This window comes from Hyperolius riggenbachi, chromosome 10, assembly GCF_040937935.1.
Source record: "Hyperolius riggenbachi isolate aHypRig1 chromosome 10, aHypRig1.pri, whole genome shotgun sequence".
NCBI classification, from domain to species: Eukaryota; Metazoa; Chordata; class Amphibia; order Anura; family Hyperoliidae; genus Hyperolius; species Hyperolius riggenbachi.
In genome coordinates, this window is record NC_090655.1 from 254,561,639 (window position 1) to 254,577,601 (window position 15,963).

At 49.0% G+C, this 15,963-nt stretch overlaps 1 protein-coding gene across 1 annotated transcript in view; it reads right to left on the reverse strand.

The window, feature by feature from the left end:
• LOC137537107 (oocyte zinc finger protein XlCOF7.1-like) overlaps nucleotides 1–15,963 on the reverse strand; it is a 101,799-nt gene that overhangs the window by 64,355 nt on the left and 21,481 nt on the right. Inside the window, exons 3-6 of the mRNA XM_068259245.1 lie at nucleotides 14,313–14,447; nucleotides 14,104–14,227; nucleotides 13,552–13,643; nucleotides 13,005–13,440 (exon numbers count right to left, since the gene is read on the reverse strand). Of these exons, the coding sequence (XP_068115346.1) occupies nucleotides 13,005–13,440; nucleotides 13,552–13,643; nucleotides 14,104–14,227; nucleotides 14,313–14,447 (787 nt within the window). The remainder of the gene's footprint in view (nucleotides 1–13,004; nucleotides 13,441–13,551; nucleotides 13,644–14,103; nucleotides 14,228–14,312; nucleotides 14,448–15,963) is intronic.

Sequence of the window (15,963 nt, forward strand, 5' to 3'; positions counted from 1 at the left end):
CTTCTAAATCACTTTGCACTGTCAACTGTCATGTGGTTTATGTTGTGTTGTTGGGAAAAACAATAAAAAGACTTTTAAAAAAAAAAAAATAATGCACTGGCGAATTGATAAGGGGGGGGGGGGGTCTGAGGGCAATCTGAGCGTGTGGGCGGGTGATTGGGTGCCCGTAAGGGGCAGATTAGGGTCTAATCTGATGGGTAACAGTGACAGGTGGTGATAGGGTGTGATTGATGGGTGATTGATGGGTAATTAGTGGGTGTTTAGAACAGATGTAAACAATGCACTTGGGAGGTGATCTGACGTCGGGTCTGTGGGCGATCGTGGGTGGGTGATCAGATTGCCCGCAAGGGGCAGGTTAGGGGCTGATTGATGGGTGGCAGTGACAGGGGGTGATTGATGGGTGATTGACAGGTGATCAGTGGGTTATTACAGGGGGGATAGAGGCATACAGTACACAGGGGGGGGGGTGATCAGGAGGGAGCAGGGGGCAGTTTAGGGCATAAAAATAGTGTTGACAGATAGTGACAGGGAGTGATTGATGGGTGATTAGGGGGGTGATTGGGTGCAAACAGTGGTCTGGGGGGTGGGCAGGGGGGGTCTGAGGGGTGCTGTGGGCAATCAGGGGGCGGGGGGGAGATCAGTGTGCTTGGGTGCTTACATGGTGGCTGCAGCCTGCCCTGGTGGTCCCTCGGACACTGGGACCACCAGGGCAGGAGGCAGCCTGTATAATACGCTTTGTATACATTACAAAGCGTAATGTACATATTACATGCGGCGATCCGGGTGCTAGTAACCCACCAGCGCTTCCGAACGGGCGGCGGGTTACAGCGCGAGGGGGGCGGAGCCTGTCGCCGGTGGCTGATCGCGTCACGAATGAAGCTATCGCCGCATAACCACGCCCGCTGCTGCCACCGCTGATGGGCGTATTGCGGTCGTTTGGGCCCAGCCCTTGCCGCCGCCCATCGGCTGTGGGCGGTCGGAAAGTGGTTAAAGAGGCTTGAGAGGGGGGCACCATGTGTTTTTGTTGATTGTTTGTTTGTTTTAAATCTAACTGCAATTAGGCCATTAAAAGAAACATAAAAAAAATAAATAAAAAAAAATGACATGGGGTTCCCTCTCCCGAGCCTCTAACGCCTTGTCACCCATGCAGGCTGGGATAGCCAGATTGAGGAGGCCAGGTTGCATGGAGCTCCACAGCCTGAGTTATACCAGCCCACATGGCCCATGGTATGGGGGTCTCTGAAGAGATCGGAAACCTCCCCCTCTCCAGCCTTCTCCAATCAGTGAACACGGGGCTCTTCCCCAACTCTGGTGCAGGCGGGGGCGTCCATGCCCTGTATGGGCTGCATGATGGCATCTAAGAGTTCCCTTTAAGAAGGGACCCCCAGATATCCCCACACCAGGTGAAATGAGTAGGAGTACTTCGGTACCCCTTACTCATTTCCAAAAGGTATCGGGGTACAAAAAGCATTTGCATAAAACAAACGTTTTGCAACTATTTTGCCAGTGATCCCCCTCTTCCATGCCAAGATCTTTTGGACACTTTGTACACATTTTTTAAGAAATTGTTGCTGCAGAGATGCCTTGAAGGTTTTAGAAGTCTATCTGCCATTATAGTCACTTTTGCAATGTTCGGCCATCCCTAATCACTGGCAAGTGCTAACTAGGCTTAATACTATATGTACCCATGTTTATCTCATCATGTCACCTCAGTTCAGGGACTATACAAATCTATACACTGAGTAGTCATCAGAATGTAATTTTGCTTCCTTGTGTAAAAATAAAAGTGTATAAGGACACTTATAGCTGATACATTTCCCACATTGAACTCAACTGTCTGATAAGCAGCGACTTACACTGGAAACACTTCCCACACTCAGCGTATTAATGGGGCTTTTCACCAGTGTGACATCTCTCGTGTGAGAAGTTGTAAAAAAAAAAATACCACACTTAGCACATGGATTGGGCTTCTCACCAGTGTGGGATCTCATATTTAACAAGGTTTGATTCCTGTGCAAAACGTTTTCACCACTCAGCAGATGAATAGTGACTTTCACCAGTGTGAGATCTCTCAGGCCTGACAAAAACATTTCCCTCACTCAGCACATGAATGTCGATTCTCACCAGTGTAAATTCTCTCATGTTTGAAAAAGCTTCCTTTATTGCCAAAATATTTCCCACACTAGTCTAAACGAGTCAAAAAAAAAAGACTCAAAATGAAATAAAAACGCAACGATGGAAAAGTAGTTTCATGATCTTTATTAACCGTACTTACCTTTCGTCACTCCCACGACAGTATCCTCGGAAATGTTCCAGCACCATATCCTCTTAAATACCCAACGAACACTGGAAAACAGCGAATGCATTGATCTCTGCCCTGACGACCCGACTAACAGCGCCACACACGATGCTCCTATTCCCAGCCCTGGACTTGCTGTACTGAGTATAGCGAGCCCCAGAGCAATGACATGCATATATACAGCGCCACACACGATGCTCCCATTCCCAGCCCTGGACTTGCTGTACTGAGTATAGCAAGCACCAGAGCAATGACATGCATATATACAGCACCACACACGATGCTCCCATTCCCAGCCCTGGACTTGCTGTACTGAGTATAACAAGCCCCAGAGCAATGACGTGCATATATACAGCGCCACACACGATGCTCCCATTCCCAGCCCTGGACTTGCTGTACTGAGTATAGCAAGCCCCAGAGCAATGACGTGCATATATACAGCGCCACACACGATGCTCCCATTCCCAGCCCTGGACTTGCTGTACTGAGTATAGCAAGCCCCAGAGCAATGACGTGCATATATACAGCACCACACACGATGATCCCATTCCCAGCCCTGGACTTGCTGTACTGAGTATAGCAAGCCCCAGAGCAATGACGTGCATATATACAGCGCCACACACGATGATCCCATTCCCAGCCCTGGACTTGCTGTACTGAGTATAGCAAGCCCCAGAGCAATGACGTGCATATATACAGCGCCACACACGATGCTCCCATTCCCAGCCCTGGACATGCTGTACTGAGTATAGCAAGCCCCAGAGCAATGACGTGCATATATACAGCGCCACACACGATGCTCCCATTCCCAGCCCTGGACTTGCTGTACTGAGTATAGCAAGCCCCAGAGCAATGACGTGCATATATACAGCGCCACACACGATGATCCCATTCCCAGCCCTGGACTTGCTGTACTGAGTATAGCAAGCCCCAGAGCAATGACATGCATATATACAGCACCACACACGATGATCCCATTCCCAGCCCTGGACTTGCTGTACTGAGTATATAAAGCCCCAGAGCAATGACGTGCATATATACAGCACCACACACGATGCTCCCATTCCCAGCCCTGGACTTGCTGTACTGAGTATAGCAAGCCCCAGAGCAATGACGTGCATATATACAGCGCCACACACGATGCTCCCATTCCCAGCCCTGGACTTGCTGTACTGAGTATAGCAAGCCCCAGAGCAATGACGTGCATATATACAGCGCCACACACGATGCTCCCATTCCCAGCCCTGGACTTGCTGTACTGAGTATAGCAAGCCCCAGAGCAATGACATGCATATATACAGCGCCACACACGATGCTCCCATTCCCAGCCCTGGACTTGCTGTACTGAGTATAGCAAGCCCCAGAGCAATGACGTGCATATATACAGCGCCACACACGATGATCCCATTCCCAGCCCTGGACTTGCTGTACTGAGTATAGCAAGCCCCAGAGCAATGACGTGCATATATACAGCGCCACACACGATGATCCCATTCCCAGCCCTGGACTTGCTGTACTGAGTATAGCGAGCCCCAGAGCAATGACATGCATATATACAGCACCACACACGATGATCCCATTCCCAGCCCTGGACTTGCTGTACTGAGTATAGCAAGCCCCAGAGCAATGACGTGCATATATACAGCGCCACACACGATGCTCCCATTCCCAGCCCTGGACTTGCTGTACTGAGTATAGCAAGCCCCAGAGCAATGACGTGCATATATACAGCGCCACACACGATGCTCCCATTCCCAGCCCTGGACTTGCTGTACTGAGTATAGCAAGCCCCAGAGCAATGACGTGCATATATACAGCGCCACACACGATGCTCCCATTCCCAGCCCTGGACTTGCTGTACTGAGTATAGCAAGCCCCAGAGCAATGACGTGCATATATACAGCGCCACACACGATGCTCCCATTCCCAGCCCTGGACTTGCTGTACTGAGTATAGCAAGCCCCAGAGCAATGACGTGCATATATATAGCGCCACACACGATGGTCCCATTGGACTTGCTGTACTGAGTATAGCAAGCCCCAGAGCAATGACGTGCATATATACAGTGCCCCACATGATGATCCCATTCCCAGCCCTGGACTTGCTGTACTGAGTATAGCAAGCCCCAGAGCAATGACGTGCATATATACAGCGCCACACACGATGCTCCCATTCCCAGCCCTGGACTTGCTGTACTGAGTATAGCAAGCCCCAGAGCAATGACGTGCATATATACAGCGCCACACACGATGCTCCCATTCCCAGCCCTGGACTTGCTGTACTGAGTATAGAGAGCCCCAGAGCAATGACGTGCATATATACAGCGCCACACACGATGGTCCCATTGGACTTGCTGTACTGAGTATAGCAAGCCCCAGAGCAATGACATGCATATATACAGCGCCACACACGATGGTCCCATTGGACTTGCTGTACTGAGTATAGCAAGCCCCAGAGCAATGACATGCATATATACAGCGCCACACACGATGCTCCCATTCCCAGCCCTGGACTTGCTGTACTGAGTATAGCAAGCCCCAGAGCAATGACGTGCATATATACAGCGCCACACACGATGCTCCCATTCCCAGCCCTGGACTTGCTGTACTGAGTATAGCAAGCACCAGAGCAATGACATGCATATATACAGCACCACACACGATGATCCCATTCCCAGCCCTGGACTTGCTGTACTGAGTATAGCAAGCCCCAGAGCAATGACGTGCATATATACAGCGCCACACACGATGATCCCATTCCCAGCCCTGGACTTGCTGTACTGAGTATAGCGAGCCCCAGAGCAATGACATGCATATATACAGCACCACACACGATGATCCCATTCCCAGCCCTGGACTTGCTGTACTGAGTATATAAAGCCCCAGAGCAATGACATGCATATATACAGCGCCACACACGATGCTCCCATTCCCAGCCCTGGACTTGCTGTAATGAGTATAGCAAGCCCCAGTTATAGCAAGCACCAGAGCAATGACGTGCATATATACAGCGCCACACACGATGATCCCATTCCCAGCCCTGGACTTGCTGTACTGAGTATAGCAAGCCCCAGAGCAATGACATGCATATATACAGCACCACACACGATGATCCCATTCCCAGCCCTGGACTTGCTGTACTGAGTATAGCAAGCCCCAGAGCAATGACATGCATATATACAGCGCCACACACGATGCTCCCATTCCCAGCCCTGGACTTGCTGTACTGAGTATAGCAAGCCCCAGAGCAATGACGTGCATATATACAGCGCCACACACGATGATCCCATTCCCAGCCCTGGACTTGCTGTACTGAGTATAGCAAGCCCCAGAGCAATGACGTGCATATATACAGCACCACACACGATGATCCCATTCCCAGCCCTGGACTTGCTGTACTGAGTATAGCAAGCCCCAGAGCAATGACGTGCATATATACAGCGCCACACACGATGATCCCATTCCCAGCCCTGGACTTGCTGTACTGAGTATAGCAAGCCCCAGAGCAATGACGTGCATATATACAGCGCCACACACGATGCTCCCATTCCCAGCCCTGGACTTGCTGTACTGAGTATAGCAAGCCCCAGAGCAATGACGTGCATATATACAGCACCACACACGATGATCCCATTCCCAGCCCTGGACATGCTGTACTGAGTATAGCAAGCCCCAGAGCAATGACGTGCATATATACAGCGCCACACACGATGCTCCCATTCCCAGCCCTGGACTTGCTGTACTGAGTATAGCAAGCCCCAGAGCAATGACGTGCATATATACAGCGCCACACACGATGATCCCATTCCCAGCCCTGGACTTGCTGTACTGAGTATAGCAAGCCCCAGAGCAATGACATGCATATATACAGCGCCACACACGATGCTCCCATTCCCAGCCCTGGACTTGCTGTACTGAGTATAGCAAGCCCCAGAGCAATGACGTGCACATATACAGCGCCACACACGATGCTCCCATTCCCAGCCCTGGACTTGCTGTACTGAGTATAGCAAGCCCCAGAGCAATGACGTGCATATATACAGCGCCACACACGATGCTCCCATTCCCAGCCCTGGACTTGCTGTACTGAGTATAGCAAGCCCCAGAGCAATGACGTGCATATATACAGCGCCACACACGATGATCCCATTCCCAGCCCTGGACTTGCTGTACTGAGTATAGCAAGCCCCAGAGCAATGACGTGCATATATACAGCACCACACACGATGATCCCATTCCCAGCCCTGGACTTGCTGTAATGAGTATAGCAAGCCCCAGTTATAGCAAGCCCCAGAGCAATGACGTGCATATATACAGCACCACACACGATGATCCCATTCCCAGCCCTGGACTTGCTGTACTGAGTATAGCAAGCCCCAGAGCAATGACGTGCATATATACAGCACCACACACGATGATCCCATTCCCAGCCCTGGACTTGCTGTAATGAGTATAGCAAGCCCCAGTTATAGCAAGCCCCAGAGCAATGACGTGCATATATACAGCGCCACACACGATGCTCCCATTCCCAGCCCTGGACTTGCTGTACTGAGTATAGCAAGCCCCAGAGCAATGACGTGCATATATACAGCGCCACACACGATGCTCCCATTCCCAGCCCTGGACTTGCTGTACTGAGTATAGCAAGCACCAGAGCAATGACGTGCATATATACAGCGCCACACACGATGCTCCCATTCCCAGCCCTGGACTTGCTGTACTGAGTATAGCAAGCCCCAGAGCAATGACGTGCATATATACAGCGCCACACACGATGATCCCATTCCCAGCCCTGGACTTGCTGTACTGAGTATAGCAAGCCCCAGAGCAATGACGTGCATATATACAGCGCCACACACGATGCTCCCATTCCCAGCCCTGGACTTGCTGTACTGAGTATAGCAAGCCCCAGAGCAATGACATGCACATATACAGCGCCACACACGATGCTCCCATTCCCAGCCCTGGACTTGCTGTACTGAGTATATAAAGCCCCAGAGCATTCTGCTGCAGAATGTCATGTTGCTGTCTTTAAACAAACATTTTTTTCTTTGAGGTATTTAAAATTGATTTTTCTCAAAAAGGTCTTTTGAAAAAAATAAATAAATTGTTTTTGTTCCTACAGTTCTCATTAACATATTCAGAAAATGTGGCGATTGTAGCATGTATGGGGGCTTTTCTATTAACCCCTAAAGTCGGCAACCATTAACTTCAATGTTAAACGGGAACACAAACTTTAACTGCAAAAACTCACAGTAAAATGTTCACGGCAAACGGTCCTTATTCGCTAGGAACTGTTCACCTGGCCAACTGTTCTACCATCCCTACTGAGGCATTGAACCACCATAACCACAGAAAGCTTTAGGAAAACCTGGTACTGCTGATGACAAATCTGTTGCTTTGGAATGTGAAAGCAAAGCCTGACAAACCGAGGTGATGGGAGAAGTCAGGCAGTGGGTGCAGGGCACTAAAGCAAGCCTGACAAACCGAGGTGATGGGAGGAGTCCGGCAGTGGGTGCAGGGCACTAAAGCAAGCCTGACATACTGAGGTGATGGTAGGAGTCAGGCAGTGGGTGCAGGGCACTAAAGCAAGCCTGACATACTGAGGTGATGGGAGGGAGTCAGGCAGTGGGTGCAGGGCACTAAAGAAAGCCTGACACACCCAGATGATGGGAGGAGTCAGGCAGTGGGTGCAGAGCACTAAAGAAAGCCTGACATACCAAGGTGATGGGAGGAGTCAGGCAGTGGGGGGCAGAGCACTAAAGAAAGCCTGACATACTGAGGTGATGGAAGGAGTCAGGCAGTGGGGGCGGGGCACCTGACAGCAGTTTCACGCTGGTGCAGCTTTTTCCGGGGCTGTATCGCTGTAGAGCCGTACTTCCGGGCTTTTAAACCCAGCGCTGCCTACTCACAGGTGGATGATCACGATACTCCACTTCTGGTCTAAGGCCGTGCATCTCAGCTGTGTCAGACACACAGGGAGAGTTGAGATGCAGGGAATTTCCCATAGATAGCCTCCCTGGTTGCAGATACTGGACACACAGTAGAGCAGTTGCTACACGTTCTACCAGGCAGGTATCATAGTACCACACCTTTATTATCTTTATTACTTATTTTATCAATATTATTAGCTTATTATTATTTATCCATTCCTGCATAAGTTTGCAGCCTGAATGCAGAGCACTATAGCACACCAGGACACTACGCTGATCAGGAAGTAACTAGATTCTTTAGCCCTGATTAGATAGCGCATCATATCCTGTGCGCTGCTGCACACATAAATCAGAGCCCAATTAGTGCCAACATATTCAATGACAGCACAATGTCACTTTCAGCCCATGCGCCCACTGACCGCTTTAAGGGCAGGTCTTTTTAAAACACTCCTTTGCATTGCAGAGTGGTGTAATAGCATGGGCGGAAAGTTTTATGATTATTATTAGTTTGTGAATTTTTTTATTATTATTTTTGTGATTTTATTATTACTTTAGGCTTAACCATGTAAGGGTGACAGTAGTGGAAATCTATGTCCTGTTTTGATGCTGTTGTAGCTGCCAGGGCGTAGATTTCAACTCACTGCTGCTCGTACTCGTCACTCACACCAATCGCGTCACTACCTCCCCGCCGCAGCTCACTCGCCCTGCCATCTCTATGAAGGCAGAGCCCTGTGAGCAGGTCAGGAGCTGATTTCATTGGCTCCTGACCCTGTCTATCAATGTAAGCAACTCCCATCGGCTTACCTTGATGACACGGTCAGGAGCCAATGAAAGCAGCACCTGACCGTCACACAGGGCTCTGCCATCATAGAAACCGTGGTTGTGGCGGGTATTACGGTGATTCGTCGGTATTCCGCGTTTCTGGTACCAGCGGTCTCTGGTCTTTAAGGGGGTAGAGACTGCTGGTATTTAAGTGGTTCATTTATTATTTGATGGTTTTATGATCAATTTCTGCTTACTCATCTTATTCTGTTATTTATATGTTGGTATGCTATTGGTTGGCTCCCCCGTTGTGTCTGCTCGCTCTGCCCCCTTGCTCGCATTGGTCCATGGGTGGGGGCGGGAGGGACCGTGCGCTGCAGCCGAATTAGGCGGCGGCTGGCACATAGCCGCCGCGTCATGGACACTGGGACACGCCTCCTGAAGAAGCCGTCAGAGCCGTCGAAATGGATCGAGGATGCCGTCCGCCTCCTCCAGGACGGCATCTGCGCTGCCCTCCAGCCTTCCCTAACCCCAGGATCCATCTCCTCCTCTGAGCCTCAGCCACCAAGAGACAGTAAGAGCCCGGTGGGTAACTTGATGTACCAGGCAACTTGCACGCGCTATACAGCACCGCTCATATGACTCTGAACTTTGCTCCACAGCTGAGTGTTACACTCTGAGCTTAGCTTGCTTGCTCCACGCAGTGAACAGGTTTATGCATGTGAAAAATAGGGATTTTAGGGAGCCTCTTAATCATAAAAAACACTTTATTAATATAGCACACACAGATGAAAAATCCCTATCACCCTCCCATTAAAAGCAAGACAGGCTGTGTACGTAGCTGAGCTATAACCCTGAGCTAAAGGAGTGCACTCCTAATGTCCGTAACAATAAAAGTTATCTTCAGGGCCCCCTTTGGTAGCGTTTATTAAGCTCAGTGCAATGCACAAGTCATGGCACAAAGGTCTCCAAGCAGCGTGTAAGCTTATGCAGCACTCCAGCAACAAGCAGCAGCGTGTAGCAAGCAGGATGTATGCCTCAAAACACCCCTCTTTAAATGCGTGGCTATTGCTGCCATTCGCATACCCAACCATGCATTGATTGCCCTCCGGCATATGCCGGGACTCACGCGTCCAGATTGTGTGGCGATTAGCTTGTAGGGCGGGTACTATCGGTGCTGTGCAGCTAGCAAACCGAGTTCCCAGCGTGCCCTTGGCGAAAACACTCTCGTGCGCTTAGAAACGCCATGTTGCGGTCCTTGCTCGGTCGGGGAGCGGGTGGAGGCAGGTAGTGGAGGCCAATGGAGACAGCTGATCACATGACTTCAGCCCACGTGACGCGTTTCACCCGTATCCGGGTTTCCTCAGATGTGAGGAAACCCGGATACGGGTGAAATGCGTCACGTGGGCTGAAGTCATGTGATCAGCTGTCTCCATTGGCCTCCACTACCTGCCTCAGACGTGAGGAAACCCGGATACGGGTGAAATGCGTCACGTGGGCTGAAGTCATGTGATCAGCTGTCTCCATTGGCCTCCACTACCTGCCTCCACCCGCTCCCCGACCGAGCAAGGACCGCAACATGGCGTTTCTAAGCGCACGAGAGTGTTTTCGCCAAGGGCACGCTGGGAACTCGGTTTGCTAGCTGCACAGCACCGATAGTACCCGCCCTACAAGCTAATCGCCACACAATCTGGACGCGTGAGTCCCGGCGTATGCCGGAGGGCAATCAATGCATGGTTGGGTATGCGAATGACAGCAATAGCCACACATTTAAAGAGGGGTGTTTTGAGGCATACATCCTGCTTGCTACACGCTGCTGCTTGTTGCTGGAGTGCTGCATAAGCTTACACGCTGCTTGGAGACCTTTGTGCCATCCACTTGTGCATTGCACTGAGCTTAAAGAGACTCCGTAACAAAAATTGCATCCTGTTTTTTATCATCCTACAAGTTCCAAAAGCTATTCTGTGTTCTGGCTTACTGCAGCACGTTCTACTAACACCATCTCTGTAATAAATCAACTTATCTCTCTCTTGTCAGACTTGTCAGCCTGTGTCTGGAAGGCTGCCAAGTTCTTCAGTGTTGTGGTTCTGTGATGCATCTCCCCTCTCCAGGCCCCTCTATGCACACTGCCTGTGTATTATTTAGATTAGTGCAGCTTCTCTCTTCTCTCTTATCTTTTACAAGCTGGATAAATCCTCCTCTGAGCTGGCTGGGCTTTCACATACTAATGCAGTGTTCTCCCCAGAATTATTTTCCAGCCGGGTGGCATGAAATAGTAGCCGGGTGGCATGAAAAAGCAGCTGGGTGGGTAGAGATGAAAATGCAGGGCAACTCTGCTTACAGCATAGGAGGTGGTGAGGAGGTGAGCCAATGACAGCCGGGTGGTCACCAAATCTAGCCGGGTGGAGCACCCGGCTAAAAGAGCCTGGGGAGAACACTGTAATGAATTACATACAGGCAGAGCTGTCTGCACTCTGCAGGAAGAAACAGCCTGACACTTCAGTGGAAGATAGCTGCAGGGGGAAAGAAACACACAAATGATCTCTTGAGATTCAAAAGGAAGGCTGTATACAGCCTGCTTGTGTATGGATATGCTGTACATCAACCTACTTCCTGTTTTGGTGGCCATTTTGTTTGTTTACAAACAAAGTTTTTAAAACTGTTTTTAACCACTTTTAATGCGGCGAGGAGCGGCGAAATTGTGACAGAGGGTAATAGGAGATGTCCCCTAACGCACTGGTATGTTTACTTTTGTGCGATTTTAACAATACAGATTCTCTTTAATAAACGCTACCAAAGGGGGCCCTGAAGATAACTTTTATTGTTACGGACATTAGGAGTGCACTCCTTTAGCTCAGGGTTATAGCTCAGCTACGTACACAGCCTGTCTTGCTTTTAATGGGAGGGTAATAGGGATTTTTCATCTGTGTGTGCTATATTAATAAAGTGTTTTTTATGATTAAGAGGCTCCCTAAAATCCCTATTTTTTGTATGTTATAACCTTAGGTGAGACTCTAGAAGAAAAATAGGTTGATATCCCACTATAATAGTATGTATGTTTATGCATGTGGTTATGCTTCACTGAATCAGCTGCTAATATATGAACTCTGATGTGCTGCAGCTGATGTTGCTAATCTTGCTTTACACAATGATGAGAGCTTGCTGAGCATTTATGCTGCTGGTCAACTTGCCCCACCATATATTTGAATGGACTGGTACTTTGAATTTGCTGAGTACGCCTTATAGGCGGTGTTTAAAGGGGAACTGAAGAGAGAGGTATATGGAGGCTGTCATGTTTATTTCCTTTTAATCAATACCAGTTGCCTGGCAGCCCTGCTGGTCTATTTCTCTGCAGTAGTATCTGATTAAAACCAGAAACAAGCATGCAGCTAGTCTTGTCAGATCAGACTTATAAGTCTGAACCACTGAAACACCTGATCTGCTGCATGCTTGTTCAGGGGCTATGGCTAATAGTATTAGAGGCAGAGGATCAGCAGGGCTGCCAGGCAACTGGTATTGTCTAAAAGGAAATAAGCATGACAGCCTCCATATACCTCTCTCTTCAGTTCCCCTTTAACCTCCCTGGCGTTCAGTTTCTGCTGGTTTTCTGAGCAAAAAGTGATCCAATTAATTTTCAGAACCTTTTTTCCTGTAACTTAACACAATGTATCAAGCAGGGGTCTAGTGTACATTTTGAGACCAATAAAAGCTTGAAACACAAAATCTAAACTAAATTTCAAAATTACACCCCAAAATCTCTGATCATTTATACTTCCAAGCTGCATCTGCTCAACCTGCACTAATACAATAGAGATGATGGGCAGTTTCGACCAAGAGACAGATCTTTATCTAAGCAAATCTGATTAGAGAGAGATCGGTTGGCTGCCCATACTCCGCAGGTTGATTCCCAATACATTTCAACATGAAATCGCTCGGGAACCTGAGTACATAGCATAACCCCTAATATGGCCAGTCTGTGAGCAGTGACAGTCATAACTGCTGATTACTCACCTGTTCTGCCTTCTGTAACAGTGTCCTCCTCTTTACTTGTCTTCATCATGTCACCCTCCTTCATAGACAGCTGATCACTCCTCATATATGTCTCTTCTTCTTCCTCTTTATAGGTCTTCATCATGTCACCCTCCTCCATAGACTGCTGATCACCTCTCACATATGTCTCTTCTTCCTCTTTACTTGTCGTCATCATGTCACCCTCCTCCACAGACTGCTGATCACACCTCCCATATGTCTCTTCTTCTTCCTCTTTAATTGTCCTCATCATGTCACCCTCCTTCATAGACTGCTGATCACTCCTCATATACGTCTCTTCTTCCTCTTTATAGGTCTTCAACATGTCACCCTCCTCCATAGACTGCTGATCACTCCTCACATATATCTCTTCTTCTTCCTCTTTAACCACAGCACTTCCATGTAGAAGTTCTCCACCCTAAGAGCACAAAATGAGAGATGATGTAAATGTAAACTCAGATAACAGCATACACAGGAGGAAAGAATGTGACATGGTTTGGAGTCTCTGGGGACCCTCAGCCCCACCTACCTGATAATGGTGGGGGATGGTGGGATCTTCCTGTTGACAATCCTGGGAATAAAGAGGACCTGTACATCTCTCTGGTGGGTTACTGGATCCACCTGCAGGAAACACACACACTGAATACACGTAAAACTCGAAAAATTAAAAATTTATGCAAAACTCCATTTATTTTAGTTATTCGACTTAAAAGGTGAAACTAATATATCAAATAGACTCATTACATGCAAAGCAATATATTTCAAGCCTTTATTTGTTATAATTTTGATGATTATGGCTTACAGCTTATGAAAGCCCTAAAATCAAAATCTCAGACCATTAGAATATTGTGAAAATGTTAATATCCTAGGCTCAGAGTGTCAGACTCTAATCAGCTAATTAATCCAAATAAATCCAAAACACCTGCAAAGGTTTCCTATTTCCTATATTAGTTTCATCTTTTAAGTTAAATAACTGATATAAATGGACTTTCACCTGTACATTGTCTCCATGTGTTTATCAAATGATGGAGGGGATCTAGGTCTGCACTCTTCTTTACATGACATGAAAGTCTCCTCTTACCTGGTGATGTGAGGGGCGGCTGATTCTCCATCATTGTGTCCTTGTAGAGGTCCCTGTGTCCTTCTATATACTGACACTCCTCCATGGAGAAAAAGACAGTAACATCCTGACCCCTTTTAGGAACCTGACACATACAATGATACAGTAAACACCCAGACAAACCCCTTGCTGTTACTGGATAATGTCCCATAATTCCCAGCACTGCTCACCTCTCCTGTCAGCAGCTCCATCATCTTCCTGGTGATTTCCAGAATCTTCTGCTTGTTGTGTCTCTCAGATATCAGGGGTTGAGGTGGGGGAATCGTGATGGTAACATGATCCCCAGACTTTACTGGAGGAAAACTCTGTATAGAAAGATCAACAGTAATGTCACATGATCTCCCAAAATCCTCCTCACCTCCCCAGTCAGCTGTGCGCAGGACCGAGACAGTATAAGGCAGCTCCCCAACCAAAGTCAAATACACAAAAAAGACAAGACAAATAACATTTATATCATACTTTTCTCCTGGCGGACTCAAACGCCAGAGCTGCAGCCACTAGGACACACTCTATAGGCAGTAGCAGTGTCAGGGAGTGTTGCCCAAGGTCTCCTACTGAATAGGTACTGGCTTACTGAAGAGGGAGAGCTGAGATTCAAACCCAGGTCTCCTGTGTCAGAGGCAGAGTCCTTAACCAGTACACTATCCAGCCACGGGATAGGCTGGATAGAGGGGATGCCCCCTCCCCAGTATAGATAGCCAGATGAGCCCCCAGTATTAGGCAGCGCCCCCTCCCCAGTATAGATAGCCAGATAAGCCCCCAGTATTAGGCGGCTCCTTCCCCAGTATAGATAGCTAGATCAGCTCCCAGTATTAGGCAGCCACCTCCCCAGTATAGATAGCCAGATGAACCCCCAGGATTAGGCGGCCCCCTCCCCAGTATAGAAAGCCAGATGAGCCCCCAGTATTAGGCAGCCCCCTCCCCAGTATAGATAGCCAGATCAGCCCCCAGTATTAGGCAGCCTCCTCCTCAGTATAGATAGCCAGATCAGCCACCAGTATAAGGCAGCCCCCTCCACAGTATAGATAGCCAGATCAGCCCCCAGTATTAGGCGGCCCCCCTCCCCAGTATAGATAGCCAGATGAGCACCCAGGATTAGGCAGCCCCCTCCCCAGTATAGAAAGCCAGATGAGCCCCCAGTATTAGGCAGCCCCCTCCCCAGTATAGATAGCCAGATCAGCCCCCAGTATTAGGCAGCCTCCTCCTCAGTATAGATAGCCAGATCAGCCACCAGTATAAGGCAGCCCCCTCCACAGTATAGATAGCCAGATCAGCCCCCAGTATTAGGCGGCCCCCCTCCCCAGTATAGATAGCCAGATGAGCACCCAGTATTAGGCGGCCCCTTCCCCAGTATAGATAGCCAGATCAGCTCCCAGTATTAGGCAGCCCCCTCCCCAGTATAGATAGCCATATTAGCACCCAGCTTTAGGCAGCCCCCTCCCCAGTATAGATAGCCAGATCAGCTCCCAGTATTAGGCGGCCCACTCCCCAGTATAGATAGCCAGATGTCCCCCCAGTATTAGGCGGCCCCCTCGCCAGTATAGATAGCCAGATGTGCCCCCCAGTATTAGGCAGCACCCCCTCCCCAGTATAGATAGCCAGATGAGCCCCCAGTATTAGGCAGTCCCCTACCCAGTATAGATAGCCAGATGAGCCCCCAGTGTTAGGCAGCCCCCTCCCCAGTATAGATAGCCTGATCAGCTCCCAGTATTAGGCGGCCCCCTCCCCAGTATAGATAGCCAGATGTGCCCCCAGTATTAGGCAGCCCCCTCCCCAGTATAGATAGCCAGAAAAGTCCACAGTATTAGGCAGCCCCCCGAG